Raw genomic sequence first — 17,756 nt, forward strand, 5'->3', positions numbered from 1 at the left:
ACATACCACAATACTTCAACTACTATTTTTTATCTTGTTACCTTTTGCTAAATCATCTGATTACCTCTCACTTACTACTTTCATTCACCAAACCATCCTTGACTCCTTTGTTTGCCATATATTTTGCCAGCCTAACATTTGTTGGTAACACCACAATGTCTTGCGAGCATTTTGAGAAAGTAACAAACAGGTTAGTTTTGGTAAAACACGTTTTGTAACACCAGGAAGAAGAGGATACATTATAAGGACAAATGTTTTATGATTCCCGGGGACACCAACCTATTCAGAAGCCGAAACTGCAGGTGCATGGGGCCTCACGGCACTGGACTAACATCTACAGCAGGATAGCTGAGAAAGCCTGTAGTGACTTGATTCTATAGTGAGAAACTTTGATGACTTCGGCTCATGCTGAGAGGAGTAGTTGTGTTCAAGTAATGCAATAAAGTAGAAGACAATATACAATATATCCTACTACTCAATTGTTCTCTCTGGGTAGTTTTTAAGTATTCTGAACACCAGGTCAGAAGCTCTTCTATTTCCAACTGAGCTCCATCATCTTAAATCAGCGGAGAATTTTGCTCTTTTGTGCAGGGAAGGGTTATATTAAATTTAGCATCTAATATCACTGTCAGTTACATAGTGATAACTCTGAAGTTACTCTGCTCTTTTTAGCTCAAAGCACTAAGTGCAAATCCAATAGGTTTATCCACTTTCACAGTGAAATAAAGAAAAAATCAGCTGTGCTTTAGGATATTAAGACAAGAGGTAACATCGAATCATGTTAGGGTTGGAAAGGATCTTAAGATCATCCAGTTCCGACTCCCCTGCTATGGGCAGGGACACCTCACACTAAACCATATCACCCAAGGCTCTGTCCAACCTGGCCTTGAACACCGCCAGGGATGGAGCATTCACAGCTTCCTTGGGCATCCTGCTCCAGTGCCTCACCACCCCTGCAGTAAAGAACTTCTTCCTTGTATCTAAGCTGAATTTTCCCTGTTAAAGTTTGAACCCATTACCCCTTGTCCTGTCACTATAGTCCCTGATGAAGAGTCCCTCTCCAGCATCCTTGCAGGCCCCCTTCAGATACTGGAAGGCTGCTATGAGGTTTCCACACAGCCTTCTCTTCTCCAGGCTTAAAAGCCCCAACTTTCTCAGCCTGTCTTCATACGGGAGGTGCTCCAGTCCCCTGATCATCCTCGTGGCCCTCCTCTGGACTTGTTCCAACAGTTCCATGTCCTTTTTATGTTGAGGACACCAGAACTGCACACAATACTCCAAGTGAGGTCTCAGGAGAGCAGAGTAGAGGGGCAGTATCACCTCCTTCAACCTGCTGGTCACGATCCCTTTGATGTAGCCCAGGATAGGGTTGGCTTTCTGGGCTGCAAGTGCTCACTGCCGATTCATGTTCATTTTTTCATCAACCAACATCCCCGAGTCCTTCTCTGCAGGGCTGCTATGATTCTCTTCAACCTGTAGCTGTGCCTGGGATTGCCCTGACCCAGGTGTAGGACCATGCACTTGGCTTGAGCATCATGAGGTTGGCATCCGCTCACCTCACAAAAGTGTCTAGGTCACTCTGGATGGCATTCCTTCCCTACATCATATCAACCAAACCACATATCTTAGTGTCATCAGCAAACCTGCAGAGGGTGTACTCAATCCCACTGTCCATGTCACCGACAAAGATGTGGAACACGGACCCCTGAGGGACACCACTCGTTAGTGGTCTCCAGTTGAGCTGTTGACTACAACTCCTTGAGTGCAGCCATCCAGCCAGCTCTTTATCCACTGCGTGGTTCATCCATCAAATTGACGTCTCTCCAATTTAGAGATAAGTATGTCATGTGGGACAGTGTTGAATGCTTTGCACAGGTCCAGGTAGATGACATCAACGGCTCTATCCCTGTCCATCAGTTCTGTAGCCCCATCATAGAAGGTCACCAAATTAACCAGGCAGGATTTCCCCTTAGTGAAGCCATGCTGGCTGTCACCAAGCACCTTGTTGTTTTTCATGTGCCTTAGCATGCCTTCCAGGAGAACCTGCCACTGAGAACCTCAGCCTTCTCCAAATACAGAGTAGTCAGTTATCCCATTAGCTTGCCGACAGCTACTGCTCTCAATATCACTAGCACCCACATGAAAAGCAAGCCAGTGGGACTTAACTAGACCAGGCAGCCTCTCAGCAACATCCTTGATCTGAGCCCTGGTAGCAACACCCCTCCCTCAAGACTGGGTCAGGCCGACAGATGGGTGCCTCTGTGCCTTTCAGAGTAGAGTCACCTACTGCCATGACCCATGGCTTTTTCCTGAAGGCACCAGCAGTGATCCTCTTTACTGGTGCATCAGCAGGATGTTCATCTGGTGTGGCGTGCGTTTCCTCATTAGCTCCCAGCAGAGCTGCAAAGCTGTTCTGGGAGGGGATGTTGGATTTTGGAAGAAGCCCCTTGCTCTTAATTGTCCTCTTCCTCTTTTTGGTTTTGGTGGGGGTTTTGTTTGTTTGTTTTTTGTTGTTGTTTTTTGTGGGGGGGATGTTTTGTTTATTTTGGGTTTTGTTGTTTGTTTGGGCTTTTGTTTTGTTTTATGTTACTAGCTCCCAGCTCCCTGGGTTATTCCCCTCTTCCTTTCCTGTGTGCGCCATGGTGGACTCTTGTGGCCCCTGCACGGTTTTGGCCTCGACCAAGCAGTCCAGCTCCCTGTCAGCACCCCTGGCACGTTTCAGCTACTGACAACGTCCCGCACCTCAGCCCCTGCTGCAGCAGGACCTCCACCAGGGCGCACCGAGCGCAGCCCTGCCCATTGCGCACTCTCGCTCACCAGACCAGTGCGGGCCCTTTCTGCACCCCGAGCTCTGCACTGCAGCCTCCCCTCTCATCGGCTCTGTCTGGTGCCGGCGCTGCCACCCCCGGGGCAGCCAGAGCAGGGCTCCCACAGCGGGGCCCGGCTCTGAGGCGAGCGCTCGCTCCCCGGGGCGGGTTTTCCCCGCTCAGGACGGGGCCGTCCCTCCTGGCTCCGCCGCCTGTGAGTCCGTCTCGCCTCAGCAAAGCTGCCGGCTCCTGAGCAAGGCTCAACGAGGGCTCGAGGTTCGTCTCGCTGCTTTCGCCGTTCAGGCCTGAGGCTCCTGGACGAGGGGTTTCCCCTCTCTCCGGAGTTGAAGGAGCTCTCCGGAGATGCTCACCTCGGCAAATCAGTAAAAGAACTAACCTTGGAAATAAATTATTGGGATTGTACAAATACATGAAAAACAATTCTCCATTGGCAATGAGAGAGGCGTTAAAACTGCCTGGAATTACAGTTTATTTTCTTCTCCTGGTAGAAGCTGTCCCAGACCTGATATGCCACCTGCTGTCTGATAATTTGCCTCCTGCCTTTCCATATGCTTCATGTATATGCTTGCATATCACTCTAGTCAGCCAGCAGCTTTAAAATGTCACACTGATAGCTCGCTTGGTGACACTCCCCACACTGTTCTCATGACTTAATTTGTAGGTCTCAAGTCTACTTATATACTCATAAAGACAGAACCAAGGATGTGGTTTAAAGTACTACAACAGCGAACTCTGGAGTGAGCTATTACAAATGGTTTCATCAGCCTCCGGCCTGTAGGGACAGCAAAAACATCACGATCATGTCATCAGATACTCTGCCCTTTACAGGCCATAGATTTTCATTGGCTGATTCACAGGTTAATATCTTCAAGGCCACTCAGGCCATAGAATGATATTGAACTAATAACTTCTGTTTGACTCATAAATCTCCCAAGAAGGTACCTGTAAGATTTCAAGAAGTAAAAAATATCTTACTTTTTCTCAGCACTTTGTTCCAAATCTCTACTGTTAAAAATTGTGTCTTTTTTTTCTCATTTGCATAATCATTAATTCTCATTAAACTTTACTCCACTAGATTCAAACCACTTCTTGGTACCTGATTTTTCCTTTCTATGGGAATACTTGCTAGCAGTAATCATACTACCTCTTGATCTTCTTTCTGGTAAGCTGATCAGATTTCTGAAGAAAGGCCTTGGCCTTGTATGAATCATAAACCAAGTATGCTTAAAGATCCTCCATGCTTTTAGAATGGAAAAGCTTCTCCATGATACTTCTTGTTTTCCAAAATATTGACAAGCCACCACAGTTTCCAGAAGATGCGAGGTCAGCCACGGGTTGTTCATCTCAGACTTCTTACAAAGACCTGCAGTTGATATTTTAGAAGTGAAAAGACACATTTAGTTTCAAGCAGGCAAATTGCCTTTCCAGGGAATTCAGACAGTCTATGGAAGGGGGCAAAAGTCCCCATATAGTCAATGGAGGAAAATTAAGTGACACCAAAAGGCAAGTTAGCATGCCTAACAGAGATATTCCTCCTCCTCTGTTTCAACTGGTAATCTCCATTTCTCCACTGGGTGTTTAGACCCTCTCACACTCAGTGGGTTCCCACATGGATCTCACATCGCAGAAGCAGTGGGGCACAGCAGAAGTCCAAACATGAGCCCAAATAAACCTGCATAGCAAATGTTCTGCATTCACAGAAATAAGTAGACTATTCAAAACAAATGCCTGATACTGAAAAGGCAAGGAAGAACCTAAATCATTCAGTGGCCAGAGTGCCTACCCAAAAACCCTCAGTGCTCCTAGGGTTTTTTTACCCTGGGAGCATGAAATCGGTGATCTCACTTGTCTACAAAGAGCTCTAAACACAGTGCTGTGTTATGACCTTCATGAAAGATAACAGAGTCAAGAGGTAAAAGAATTTGAGAGTTACAGTGTCTATCTCTGGCAAATACACCAGTTAAGTGGACATGCAGTCACAACATACTGTGCTTGTGTATATTTTGCAAGGAGGATTATGTTGATACAATTTTTAGTCTGACATATTTTTCCACATTTTTACTTTCAGAATGTAAATGACACAAGATTTTTACCTGATTTATGTTAAACTAGTGTGACTTCTGAATGGAGAAAAGCCCTTCATATCTCAATATTATAAGTGTGTTTTTTTCTAGATAATACTTGCAGTGCAAGATGCTTTATTTTTTTTTTTCCCCAGTGATCAAACCCCTCAACATTTCCAACCTTTTCTGTCAGTACGTTGTAGATGATCTTCTGCTCCTCTAAGGAATCCAAATAATTTTTGCTTTCTGCCAGCAAACCACAATTTTGCAATATTAGCTCACTAGCAGAGTATGAATTGCTAGAAACATTTAGCCTTCCTTCTGCTATTAAGATAAACCTATAAATAGAATTACTGAATCTCTCCCCATAGCTTCCAAAACTTGAAAGACACTGACCTGACACTATTAAAAAGCTGACTATAAGCATAAATACTTGGGGATTTGGGGGGGGGGGGGGTGCGGGGGGGGTGATTTTGTTTTTTTGGGGTTGGTTTGGTTTGGTTTTTTGTTTTTGTTTGTTTGTTTGTTGGGGGTGTTTTGTTGTTTGTTTTTTTCCCCCTGGTGTGTGTGGATTTAATACCTAGGTATTGTCCATGGCCATTCAGTTTGCTGTTTCACTGACTACTAAATCAATACTGACTTTAGTGAACAATACAAAAATGTTAGCTGATATGATAAAAACAGAGCTATATTGCTCATATATATATATCCACAGCTAATTTGTTAAGAGGTACAGCTAACTGGATGTTCCTGTTAACTCCATGTCTGGGCTGGACTGACAGCAGGGCAGTTGTGCTATTTTAGCAGTGGTTTATGAGAAGTTAGAAGGGATGATTAGCAACTCAGCAGCAGAAGGACATGGTAAGATGAGATAAAAACAACAGTGTTATTTGGTAGGGGTGTTTCAGATTTTATCTTTTTTTTTTTTTTTCCAGGTGAATTGTACATACCTTAGGAGGACAAAATGTCATTAAACCACTGTGAACCACAATGGCTTTATACATAGACAATATCTTGGTAGTCTCTTCAGTGAGATCAGATATCAGTAAAATACTACCATTTTATTTTTAATTTCATATTTTAGATGTGATACTCTAAGCTAAATAATTTCTATGGAATTGGGTTCAAACCACCTAGATATATTTAAGCTCCTCTTTCTGTTCTTTATTTCTGCACCTACAAAAAGTACACAGCAATATCTGTACAAATATCAAAAGTGTGATATTATAGCCCAAAAATCAATTACTTTATGTTTCTATGTACAGCAAAATTCCAAAACTTTGAAGGTAACTACACAGGAAAAAAAAAAAGGTTTGATTTAATGGCAGGTATTGAAATTCAGTTTTCTAAGGGATATTCTCAGTTCTAAGTTTAAAATAAGATGGTCTTCAAGCCAATATATGATAAACAGAGAAATAACTTCTTAAATGTTTGCAATTACACATCTTTAGTACAAAAGTAACTGCTACCTGTGAAAAAATCTACTCTTATTAGAACCAGCATATCTCCATTTTGCCATTAAAGACTGTATCTAAACTTGTATTCTAAGTATCTACCAACACAGCACTAATACAGTGTTGCTAAGCAAATTTCTGAATGTTCTAAAACTGAGAGTAACCATTCTCAATGATGCAAATATTAAAAAGGCCAACAGTGATTACAAACCAATAGAGGTTTTTAGAGGAAAGGCAAAATTTGAACTAATATAAAAAACAAAAGCAAACCCACAAACAAAACAAACAAAAAAAAAACCCCACAACAAAATCAAAACCAAGCCAACCTACAAATAAACAAAAAACAGTAAAAGAAACAATTCAAGATTTCTTTGGCTGTAATTACTGTACTTTTAAAGCCATTGAAGTTTTTATGGCATTATGTATAATACCCAATAACATCAATTTATTAAAATTTGTTTAAACTATAAGCAGGCATATTGCATATAAATATCCTGGTAGTTGCAGGAACTACACGGGTGGCTTCTGTGGGAAGCTGCTAGAAGCTTCCCCAGTATCTGAAACAGCCAATGCCAGCCGGCTCCAAGATGTACCCACTGCTGGCCCAGGCCGAGCCCATCAGCGACTGGGGTAGTGCCTTTGGGATAACATAGTTAAGAGGGAGGAAAACGCACAACAGCAATTGCAGTCAGAGACAGGAGTGATAACATGTGATGAAAACAACTCTGCAATCGCTAGGCCAGTGAAGGAAGAAGGGAGGAGGTGCTCAAGGCTCCTCAGCATCACCCCTACAGCCCGTAGTGCAGACCCGAGACCAGAAGCCATAAGCTATGTAGTGAAAGACAAACGAGGTGTGATAGTTGCAACACTGGGGGGTGTAACGGGCTGCTGATGACGGTGGTTAGGCTATCTGTAGAGTGTGAGGAGTCCTCCCCTGTGGGGTAGGGAGTGGTAGATGATTAACTGGTCACAATCCTCATTCTCCGTGCTCCTATGCTGATGGTGGGGTGGAAGTAGAGAATTCGGGAGTAAAGTTAAGCCTGGGCAGAAGGGAGGGGTGGAGGGAAGGTGTTTTAGGATTTGATTATCTTTTCTCTTTATACTACTCTGATTAGATTGGCAATAAATAAAACTAATTTCCCCAAATCGAGTCTGTTTTGCCATTGATGGTAATTGGTGAATGATCCATCGCTGTCCTTATCTCGACCTAGGAGCCTTTGTTCTATTTAATCTCCCCTGTCCAGCTGAAGAGGGACATGATAGAGCCTGCCAGGGTCAACCACAAGAAGAAGACATTTCAAATGCTACCTGAGAATTATTTTTTGAATATAAGAAAGGCAAAAAAATTATGGCAGGTGATATTTCAAATGATGGAACATCAATAGACTTAATTAATAGAGGTTTGTTCATGCTACATGCTGCATATAGTCCGTTACACTTTCTAAACAAGGATTTGATTCTGCAATTCCAAAGCATGCCAGCACTTTTACATGGTAAACACAGATCCTTCATCCATTTCTGTTTGGTAAATACAAATGGGATGGCCTCTTGTGATGAGTATGGTTCCAGAATAGAAGTAAGAAATTTAAATATTCCTACATTTGCTGTAACGCTCTATGTCTGGAGTTCAGTGAAGAAGGGTGCTGGATTTTTTCTTGGTCGGGGGGAGGGAATTATTGGAGGTGATGTAGTTCATTGCACCTAATTTTAGCCACAGAATGAATCACCTTCTGGAAACCTCTGTCTCCTCCTTTGACTCTGGAGGGAAGGCTGAACACTAGAATAGATTATGTGACTAATGTATCAATCACTGAAGTTACATAAAATGACACTAACCCCTTAGCTTTAAAAAGTTTCTTCAATAGATTGCCTCACTGTAGAGTCTAATTAGGAAATTTAATTTGGTAGAGGAAGTGTCCATACATGAATATTTATAGGAAGCCTTCAGTAATCAGAAAAATCTTTAAGCATGCTTTCAGCTTGGAAGGAGACCTGAGTATGTGCTTAATTTTAAGAGCATGCTTTGTGTTTTCTTAAATCAAGATATCTATAAGGGCATTCTTCAGTGCTTTGCTAATATGGGTTTGAGCTCCCAGAGACAAATCAGCAGTGTAGCGCTGATGCTGCACAGAATTGCTCCAGCTCTTATTTCAGTATTTGAAAAACCTGACAAGATCCAGTGATCCTAGAGTTTTCTGAACTAAGGTCTCTCCCAAATCTTCCTAGTCTAAACCAGTTCTGCTCCTGAGCTCTATGTTTTTTCAGTCTGACTTTGCAAGACAAAATTCATATTAATCTACCTGATAGAGAAAAAATATGTTTAGATTATTCAGATATTTTTTCCTGTGGTTATGTTTATTATCCTGGCTTATAACTTCCCAGGCAGCTTTTTGATTTAATAAGGAAGAAAACTCTTTCCAAATAAAGCATTGCATATTTCATAGTGAAGTATTCATGTATCAGTAGAGTTTGCTTGCAGCTCACTATAAGAAAAGAGTAACCTACGTACTCTCAGCATTCCACCTTGTCCTTGCAATGTAATGCCTGCCATATCGAACGGGAACACAAGGACAGTAAAAAGTAGATCCGTGGGAATGCTGCAGAATTGGCAGCTGAAATTTTCAACCACATTCATCATGTAATTTAAATAAGATTCAAGAAAACCTGTGACGTATCCAGAGTGAAACATTTGGACTCTGCATTAAAACAAAACAAAACTTGTTGTATAATTTAGTCAGCAAAAGCATTCACTGTGCGTCCCAATGCCAGATTAGTTGTGAGTGGGTCTGGTAAGCTGTTGCAGTTGGCCTTGTGGCCATTCCAGCATGTGCAGTTTCAGAGGGTTTTCTTGCTTTGTTTTGTTGTGGGTTTTGTGCAGCTCTGTATTCTTCTCCTGCTGAATGTCAAAAAATCTTGAAGTAGTGCCAATCAGATACAGCTGAATTGCCTTTGCTGCAGTAAAAAAATGATCACTATGCAATCTATTATTAGAGTACACCATTCTAAATTTTTATTCCCATCACAGCAGACAGCTATATCCATTTTTGAAAGAAAACTTACTGAGCACAAATAAAATGAACAGCAGATAAGCTAGTTTGAAGACCATATCCTGGTTTAGCTGGACTCAGTGGGGAGTGGCCTCAAGGATAGCAACCAGTGCATTTAGCTTCACTTGGGGAACTCTTTCTTTCCCACTTCCTGTACAAAGCTTGTAAAACAAATTTATTATCAGTGGCTTAGGAAACTCACTTCAGTGAGATGAATATTTTACTATTTGAGAGAATTCAAAGTACTCATTAAGCAGGGGTGGGTGAATTTTCTTTAAAATTAAAAGGAAAAATAAGTCACCCACTTGTGTCTCTCTAAAGGACAGTGGGGAATCCCATGTCTAATGCTTGGTTTTAAGAGTCCTGACTGGATCTCTGGTTTTACAGACACTTTCTCATTTGCTTAATTCCTGTGCATAGTATTTTGAAAGCAATAGGAGGAACTGTCTGCAGGATGTTGTAAAATCCAGCCACATCACTGGATGTGGGATGTGGGAAGACACATGTGTTCATATGGCAGGGGTCAAAAAAACATGTTTTTTCCTTAGAGTACATCAGTGAGCAGGTAAGAAAAAATTATTTCTAGTGTAGCTGTAAGTTACACCAGGATTTTAGTCAGGGCTCTCTGGACCCTGTGCCCATTGATTTAGGAATTGTCTATTGTAAGATTTTAAACAAAACAAACCCCCCCAACAAAAAGGAAAAAAAAACCCCACAAACCCAAAACAAACAACCAAAAAAAAAAAAAAAAAAACCAAACCACAACACCCACCTTCCACCAAACACAAAAAAACAGATCAATCCCAAAACAAAGACTACCAGCATTAAAGTATTCATTGCTCTGGGAGCTCCCAAACTTCATCTCTGTGGTCCTCAGGGATACCCTGCTTGCAAGATATGGTGATCAACTGCCACCTTGGCAATGATCTCCAAGGTCCTATTTGCAAACATCACAGCCAGGGATCAGAACACACTCTGAGGAGCTTGGGAGGATCCAGATCTGTGCTAACTGCTTGTAAACCCTTCTTTCTGGCTGCAGTTCTAAGGAGCTCCATTAGAATTGCTGACTACATCTTCTAGTTATTTAATTAATCACTGAACAAAGGAAGTGAGTAAGTCAGTAAACACAAACATCTTCATGATTGTCCAGAAAAGTTGCAGGATGAAAGAAAAACTATTCCAGTTTTAAAATAAAACCAACTAAATTCATCATATGCATGAAAACTAAGTTCAAGCTTCTCTTGGGTTAGGAATTTTGTGGAGTTATTTTTAAAGCAGTGATAAACAGCAGTGCTAAGCAACAGGGTCTCGGGGTCATCATACATGTCCTTATGGTGCCCAAGTTTCATTGAATGTAGCTATACCTTTATCACATGCCAGTTTTTGCTCAGTAGTGACTTGAAACACTAAACTCTGTACCAAAGTATCTCTGATTTTATAATCGACCCAAGGCTATGAAAAGCAGTCTGATAACCAAAGTGAAGACGACAATATGATGAGGAAAATAGCACAGTTTTTATAAAGTGTCCTTGTAAAAATTACCAGGACAGCATTAATTTGGTAGAATAAGTACCTTTGAGTAAATTTAGTCTGCAGTCCTGCATAGAGACTGACAGTTGTGGATTGACCAGAGGCACAGAATTGAAGAGAAGCAAGACGTTTTTGCTCTTGCACTTCTAGAATAAAATAGTCTTTCATCTGATGCCTTTTTCTCCAGAGAGGATAGTACATGCAAGCTAAAAATGAAAGCAAATACCTCAATGTTATTATATTTCAGGAAATATCATCTGTCAATATGACTGTGCCTGTTAGGTTCTGTGTTGCTGCAACATGGGAAATAAGACTCAGGGATGGCACACACACACTTATTCAGCACCTTTGTTGGACATACCCCAGCTACTGCTTTAACTAAAGCATTCACACTGTAATATGAAAGATCTCAGCTTTGGATGTGTCCCATCCGTGTCTGATCCATCCAGACTAAAAAGTGTCGAAAAGAAGCTGAAGGTCTTCCTAAGTACCTTAGCTTCCATTATGTAAATAAGAATGCCAGTTTTCAGTCAGACTGAAGGTCTAACTACACCAGATCCCCCAGGAATTCGTTTAATTCTGGTCTATGTGAGCAAGTCTTCCCTGTTGTTTTAAAATTCAGCATGATTATTTTACTTTATCTTTCCATTCTTCTGTTATGAGAAATCCATGTACCAAAGTCTACTCTCAGATTTCTTGACCTCAGCAAGAGCGGATAGTATGATTTACCCCCTCCACTTCTACCCAGCTTATGTTACCGCTGTCTCAAATGTGCCCTATCAAACAGCATGTCAGCATCCTGTTGACTGGTCTGGAGTATGCACAGTGCTTTTCAGTGGTGTCTGGTATTAGACTGGAGAGGAAGCAGGAATCAGTGGCTCTAAAGGCATTTTATCTGATCTTTGGATATGACAACATTATAGATAGTCACAGAGAATCTGCAATACTTCTGAGCTCTTGAACTTACCCATATTTCCTCTATGGTGTCATTAAATGAACTACAGTTCATAGAAAGCCAAGCACAGATCTGCAGAGAAAATGTAGTCTCCTTATATTTCCATTTCATAGAGTGATGACATATTTTAGGAAGGATTTGCACTGTAGTGATAGTGGAGGTTCCCCTAAGAATATGGATCATTTAAAGACACAAATGGGAAAGAACTTACCCCAAATAAACTAACAGCCTAAGTGAGGATGCCTTAAACACAAACAGGCACACATCATCCTTTAACTGAAAATAGTTGTGAGATAAGGCAAAGCAGGGGGTACGCTATGTTTCATATATATAAATATATCTCTAAGGTTCAAGTAGAAGTTGGAGGGGTGGTAAAAACAGAGACATGATTTGTGTTGGCATCATAGTCCATCCTGGGTAATAAGTCTACTTTGGTCCCTTTTGCATGGGCACAAAGGTTTCATTCTCCATGACCTGAGGTGGCCCACAGAGGGGATGGGTAGTCTGTGGCCAGTAATCTCCACCATTTTAGCACAAAAATAAATGGGAAACAGGAAGGAAACAAGGGGACTAAATTCGGGGGGGGGGGGGGGGGGGGGGAGGGGCGGGGAGACCCTGCTGCACAAGGTAACAAATAAATAGACTGTTATTCCTTCCAGAGCTGGAGAGGAAGGTAATCAGTAGTAAAATGGTATTTCACAGTGTCCAGAGCCAACTGCTTTCCTGAAGAATCTCTTATAGAAAGTATCCCTCCTTCAAGATTCTGCCTAGCTTCTGATGCACCATAGTTATAGCTCTCCTTGACCTGAAGAAAGTCTTCAAAGTTTGGGATCCATCCCAACCACACATAGCTCACCATCCTGGCATGTTTAAGACACCTCGAAGCATGTAGCCAGCAGAGGAAAGAAGAGAGCCAACACCACCTCTCACGCCAGCTGGCTAGGTGACTGTGGCACATGGCCTCGTGGGATACACCACTGGCTCACACAAATGCGTCCATCAGCGTGGGCAAGAGGCCCATCTTGAACTTGAAACTAGGCAAGAGTTGCGCTTCAGACAGTTCTACATCCTCTCCTCAAATGTCCAGGTGGTGGGTCCAAACACCCTCTCTGAGGCTGAGAGGCTGTGCAGGGTGGACAACAAGGGATATTACTCTTGTTTTCCACGGAGCCTCTTTCAATCCTGCCACAGTTTTTACAGGCTGAGATTACAGATTTGCATTAGGTTTTGTCATGGAAATCCAGTGAAGACTGGGGTTTCTAGTGTGATGTCCTATTGTTGTCAGGCATAGCTTCCTGAAGAGATATTTTTTTCCTTTGGCTTACTTATTTATTTAGCTTTGAGTGCAGTTTAACCCCTCCCCCCTCTTCCTCTTGGGATCAACAGCTGCAGCACATGGCATTGGCTTACCAAGCCTGAGTGACTGTGAAATATCATTTATCTTGGAGTGAGATAATATCAAAGAGAACAACCGTGTGAGCCTGACTATGAATTCATTACACAGCTCTTCTTAGGAGTAGGATAAGTTGCGGTATCAGAGGCAAAAGAGGTCCCACTTCTGAACTAGCACTCTTGGACCAGAAAGGACTGACACATCTAAAAACACCACTGAGATAAAAAGGGGACATTTGGTTTCCTTGCTTAGAAAAGCACTCTGAGCTTTCAAAGGTTGGACATACAAAAGTATTCACCAGGCCAGGATGTGTGAGTTGATGGGAGTATGGTGGCCCCAGAAGATCAAGTAATTGGCTGATGAAAGCCACACACTTCTCAGCATACCTGTGTTTTTCCACAGATGTGGTGGATCCTTTTTGAATGCCACAGCCATTAGATACAAAATGCTTTCAGCTACCCTTCTGTTATCTTCACTCTTTTGCCTTTGGAGGAGTGGCTTTTTTTTTTTTTTTTGCTAGAAGCGACTGCTGTATTTTAAGTTTAGGAGAGAGTCAGACAAGCAGGACATCAACGATTAATCACTTGTTTTCCACACCACCACTCCACTCCCATCTTTTGCTCTGGGTTCCTTTGATGCCTCCTGGTCCCCCAGGGGCAGTCTGCTGAGGGTCAGGGCAGGCAGAGAGCACTGGGGTGCTCTTTGTTTTGTGCCCCGGTCTCAAGCTCCTCCGGAAGCATGCTGGGCTGTGTGGAGCTGTTGTGCTCACTTCCCTTTCAACCTCACATATTTCCCATTAACGATGAGTGGGAAAGGTCAGGGAAAATCTCCTTAATGGCCTACTTGAGAGTAAGCAACAGCATTGGGAAATGGCTCTCTGGTTTCTTGGGAATCACAGTAAGCAAAGAAAGTCCTAAGAAAAGTGAAGATATCAGTGTGTTACAGGGGATTTCCCCTTGTGGCAAATGATTCTGATAGAATCTTCTCATGTAAAGTTGGGTATAACTCAGTGATTTGGATGGTAGGACAGTAGCCTTTATAGGAACAAAGAAGACAGATGCAGGACATGTTGCACAGATGCAGAGGGGTCAAGCAGTAGGAGCTAACCAGGCTCAGTTTAGTGCGGCCCACTTGGATGCCTGTATGACATTTGGCATACAGAAAATTCCCAGGAAGGGTCTAGTCCACTGGCACTAACATAATGAAGGCATCAATACCTTCGTCCTTCAGTTCAGCTGTGGCGGCCAAGAAGTCTTTCTTGACAGTTCCAAAATTTCTGAGAGATCAAGATAATGAAAGATTTAAATGTATTAACATTGTCTGATAATCCTTTTGGCCCAGGACAGAAAGCTCCATTTTCACCTGTGCACACTGTGCTTCAAATATAGAAGAGGAAGTAATAGATAACATTTTCATAGAGAAGCTATCTGGTGTAAATCAATGTTGTGCTATAGAGTTGAAGCCAATGAGCAACGTCAGGTTTTGCTGTTTTTCTCTGTTTTGTGCCTTGGTTTGCTCTATCACTAAATATTCCAGGGCTCTCTACCACAAAACGTGCAAAATGCTGATCTATGTCTTTTACTGTATCCTTGCTCACAAACAAGCCATTATTTGTCATTAGCATGTAAATAAGTCACTCTTCTTTCCATCCTATAGCTGTTCAATAAATATTGTGAACGAAGTTTTCAGCATTCATTTCTTGTAGGAGGTCACTGAGATAATTTTACAGAAATATCCTGCGACAGTTTTGCAAAACAGGATGAGTCTCAGCCTGAATTTCGTGACTGTTTTTTTCCACTTCCATTCTGGTGGTTACTGTGGTTTTGCTGTCATGGGCAGGTGGTTAATTCATCCTGACTCACAGAGACCAGGAAAATGGAAACTTTGTTCCCTCTTCTTAGTGTCTAAGACATAGCATTATAAATTGCTTGTATTTTGGTATGACCTAGAATTCCTAGTCCATGTCAACTGCAGGCTGACTGTGTATACAGAGTCAAAATCACTACATGCTGCTGATTGCGGTATAGCATGCAGATAGCCAAACAGATAGCTTTAAATGCTAGCAGTATAAATGAGGGAGCTAGTAGCGTAGTCCAGGTTGAAAAGCTTGCTGCAGAGTATGAGTAAATTAACCTGTGCAGACCAGTAAATATATCCTATTTATAAACAATTCCTGCCCTCAGATTAAAATACAGAAACCAAGACTGGAAGGAAAACAGTTGTATCACCTTCACTCTTCAGATGGTAAACTGAGGCAGAGATTAAATGCTTTGCCCAAGGTATCACTGGAAACCTGTGTCAGAGCCAGGACTGGAGCTACCTGTGCTTCAGCCTGTGACACAGCCACCAGTTCCTCCTTGTTCTCAGCACAGTGTAGAGTTGTGCTATATGCTGACATAACTACTCTAACCTAGTAAATGTCAGTAAATGTCATTTTCAATTTTCACCCATTAAAAGGACAGAATTAGTTAGACTGTGAGTGTTAAGGATGCTGCTGGGCAATGAAAATTGAAAGCCCTACTTCCAGTCTCACCCTGATGATAGGCAGTTTGGGAAGGGAGTCAGCAGCAAGTTTTGCACTTAAATAATATTTGGGAAGCAAATCTAATATGTTCGTCTAGATTTGGCTAAGAATGAAAAGAGCACTTTCTTTCTACTGGTTGCTGGCTACTGAAAGCAAAGGGGTGGAATACATACGACTTGCAAAACTTGAATACAGTTACTGCTATCTGCAAATGAGTGCCCCTCCCCGCTCATGTGAGCTACACAGGCAAAAGAGAATGACACATGTGCTGTTTCCTTTTCCAGTTGTAAAGGGGTCAGGAGCCAGGCAACGAGAGCCCGAACAAGAGGAGCATTTTCCCGGGCTCTTCCAGCTGTTCTGTTCAATCCCGCCGTCGGTTCTGAGCAGGGAAGAGAGACTGTCAACACAAATAAGGCATTTTTCAAAGGCATAAATTATGAGTAACCAAAACAATGCGACATCTCAACCACGTGAGTACCCTGATCCCCCTCTCCTTACGATAACAGTGGATTTATCAGTCTGCTGCTTAAGGAAAAGACTGTCTAACGAGTCATATACAAAAAAACAGAAAGAAAAGAAAAAGAGAAAAAGAATGCCTGAGACTGTTCCTGAAGAAAAAAAGTTTTTATAAAACTCTTTTCCTTTTTTATTCTTTGTGTTTGTGCGCGCGCGCGTGTCTGTGAAGAACTGAAACAAACTGCAAACTCTGGCTCCTGAATGGGACTGAGCAAAGTTAGTAACATTTCCGCCTAAACCCTGGCTTAGAAAAGTTTTATTTGAATGTTTTTCCGTCCCCTTGCCTTCAGGAATGAAAATATAGAACATTTCGAAAGCATACTGATGCTTTTCTAAGATATTAATGGTGCTGCCCAGCTTGTGTTTAGAGTCTTAAGCTGTCTGTGTGTAATATGAGACGCAAGGCACAAACTGACACTCTATTTAAAGCCACAATGCGTTACTGCCCCTGGAAATTTAGAAACGTGGGCTTAAGGACAAGCAAATTAGTTTCTCAGCAAGAGAGGGTACAGGAGGGTGAGTCCTCTGCTGGTGTAGCACTGCATATTTCAGTAAATTTTAAAAGAAAGAATTTGTCCCAAACAGTCAAATGAGCAGAGGCTTAGCTGCAGCATGGCAGCATTCATTTTGGTACAGTATTAAAAAAAAAGTGGAGGGGAAGGCATTGGATTCTGATTTGATAAGCTGAGAAAAGTCAGTGAGAAAACTCCTGATGCTTCAGTGTCTCCATAGCTCTTTGATGGCTTTAGTATAATCTTTCCTGTTTTAGTTCAAGACAGTATTTTTGTATTATTTTTAATAAACTGCAAATAGCAGAATTGTTTATGATTCTGTGGTATCAGTAATAAAGGCAGAAAGTACAGGCATCACTATGGGAGCTGCCTGAAGTTCAGGATTTGATCCAGAGATTGCTGTAAGAATATTTGTTCTGTATGGATGTTGACACTGACAATGTTTCCCAAGCTCTGAATGAGGCAGGCTGATCCAGCAGAAATGACACAATGAGCAGCATCTCTGGAATCCTGACCAGCAATTTCTATTTACTCTTTAGTCCTCTTTGCAAGTTCTAACCAACAGCAAAGATTAGACGTTAGCTTTGTATTATATTTTAGTCTTGTTTTATTCTGCAGTTCATAATATTATGCTTTCTATCGTTTCCATTACAACTTGTTTTCTACTATTGATAGGAAATAAAGTGCATGCTAATTCAGGATTCTGAGAGTTTGGGTTTGGAAACGCTTGAGTAAATTACTGCTGTTGGTGCTAACCAAGCACGTTCAGGAGGGTGGTCATCACTCACTGAGGAGCATTTTGCTCATTATTTAATATCAACAAGTGTCCAGATCCAATCTTGTATCTTTAGTGACAAGCTTGGCCTGGTGGCAAGACCAGGACCAGCTCTACAGTGCTGAATACATTACAAATCACTTCTCTGACAGACGTAGG

The 17,756-nt window shown here is 41.9% G+C and overlaps 1 protein-coding gene across 1 annotated transcript in view; it reads left to right on the forward strand.

Moving 5' to 3' along the window:
- The first annotated feature begins 16,047 nt into the window (after positions 1 to 16,047).
- The window catches only part of GYPC (glycophorin C (Gerbich blood group)), a 31,805-nt gene continuing 30,096 nt past the window's right edge, over positions 16,048 to 17,756 (forward strand). Inside the window, exon 1 of the mRNA XM_061370132.1 lies at positions 16,048 to 16,264. Within this exon, the coding sequence (XP_061226116.1) occupies positions 16,231 to 16,264 (34 nt within the window). The 5' untranslated portion in view covers positions 16,048 to 16,230. The remainder of the gene's footprint in view (positions 16,265 to 17,756) is intronic.

This window comes from Neopsephotus bourkii, unplaced genomic scaffold, assembly GCF_033783945.1.
Source record: "Neopsephotus bourkii isolate Nb327-2 ecotype Australia unplaced genomic scaffold, CSIRO-AGI_Nbou_v1 NB_1526, whole genome shotgun sequence".
Classification (NCBI taxonomy): Eukaryota; Metazoa; Chordata; class Aves; order Psittaciformes; family Psittacidae; genus Neopsephotus; species Neopsephotus bourkii.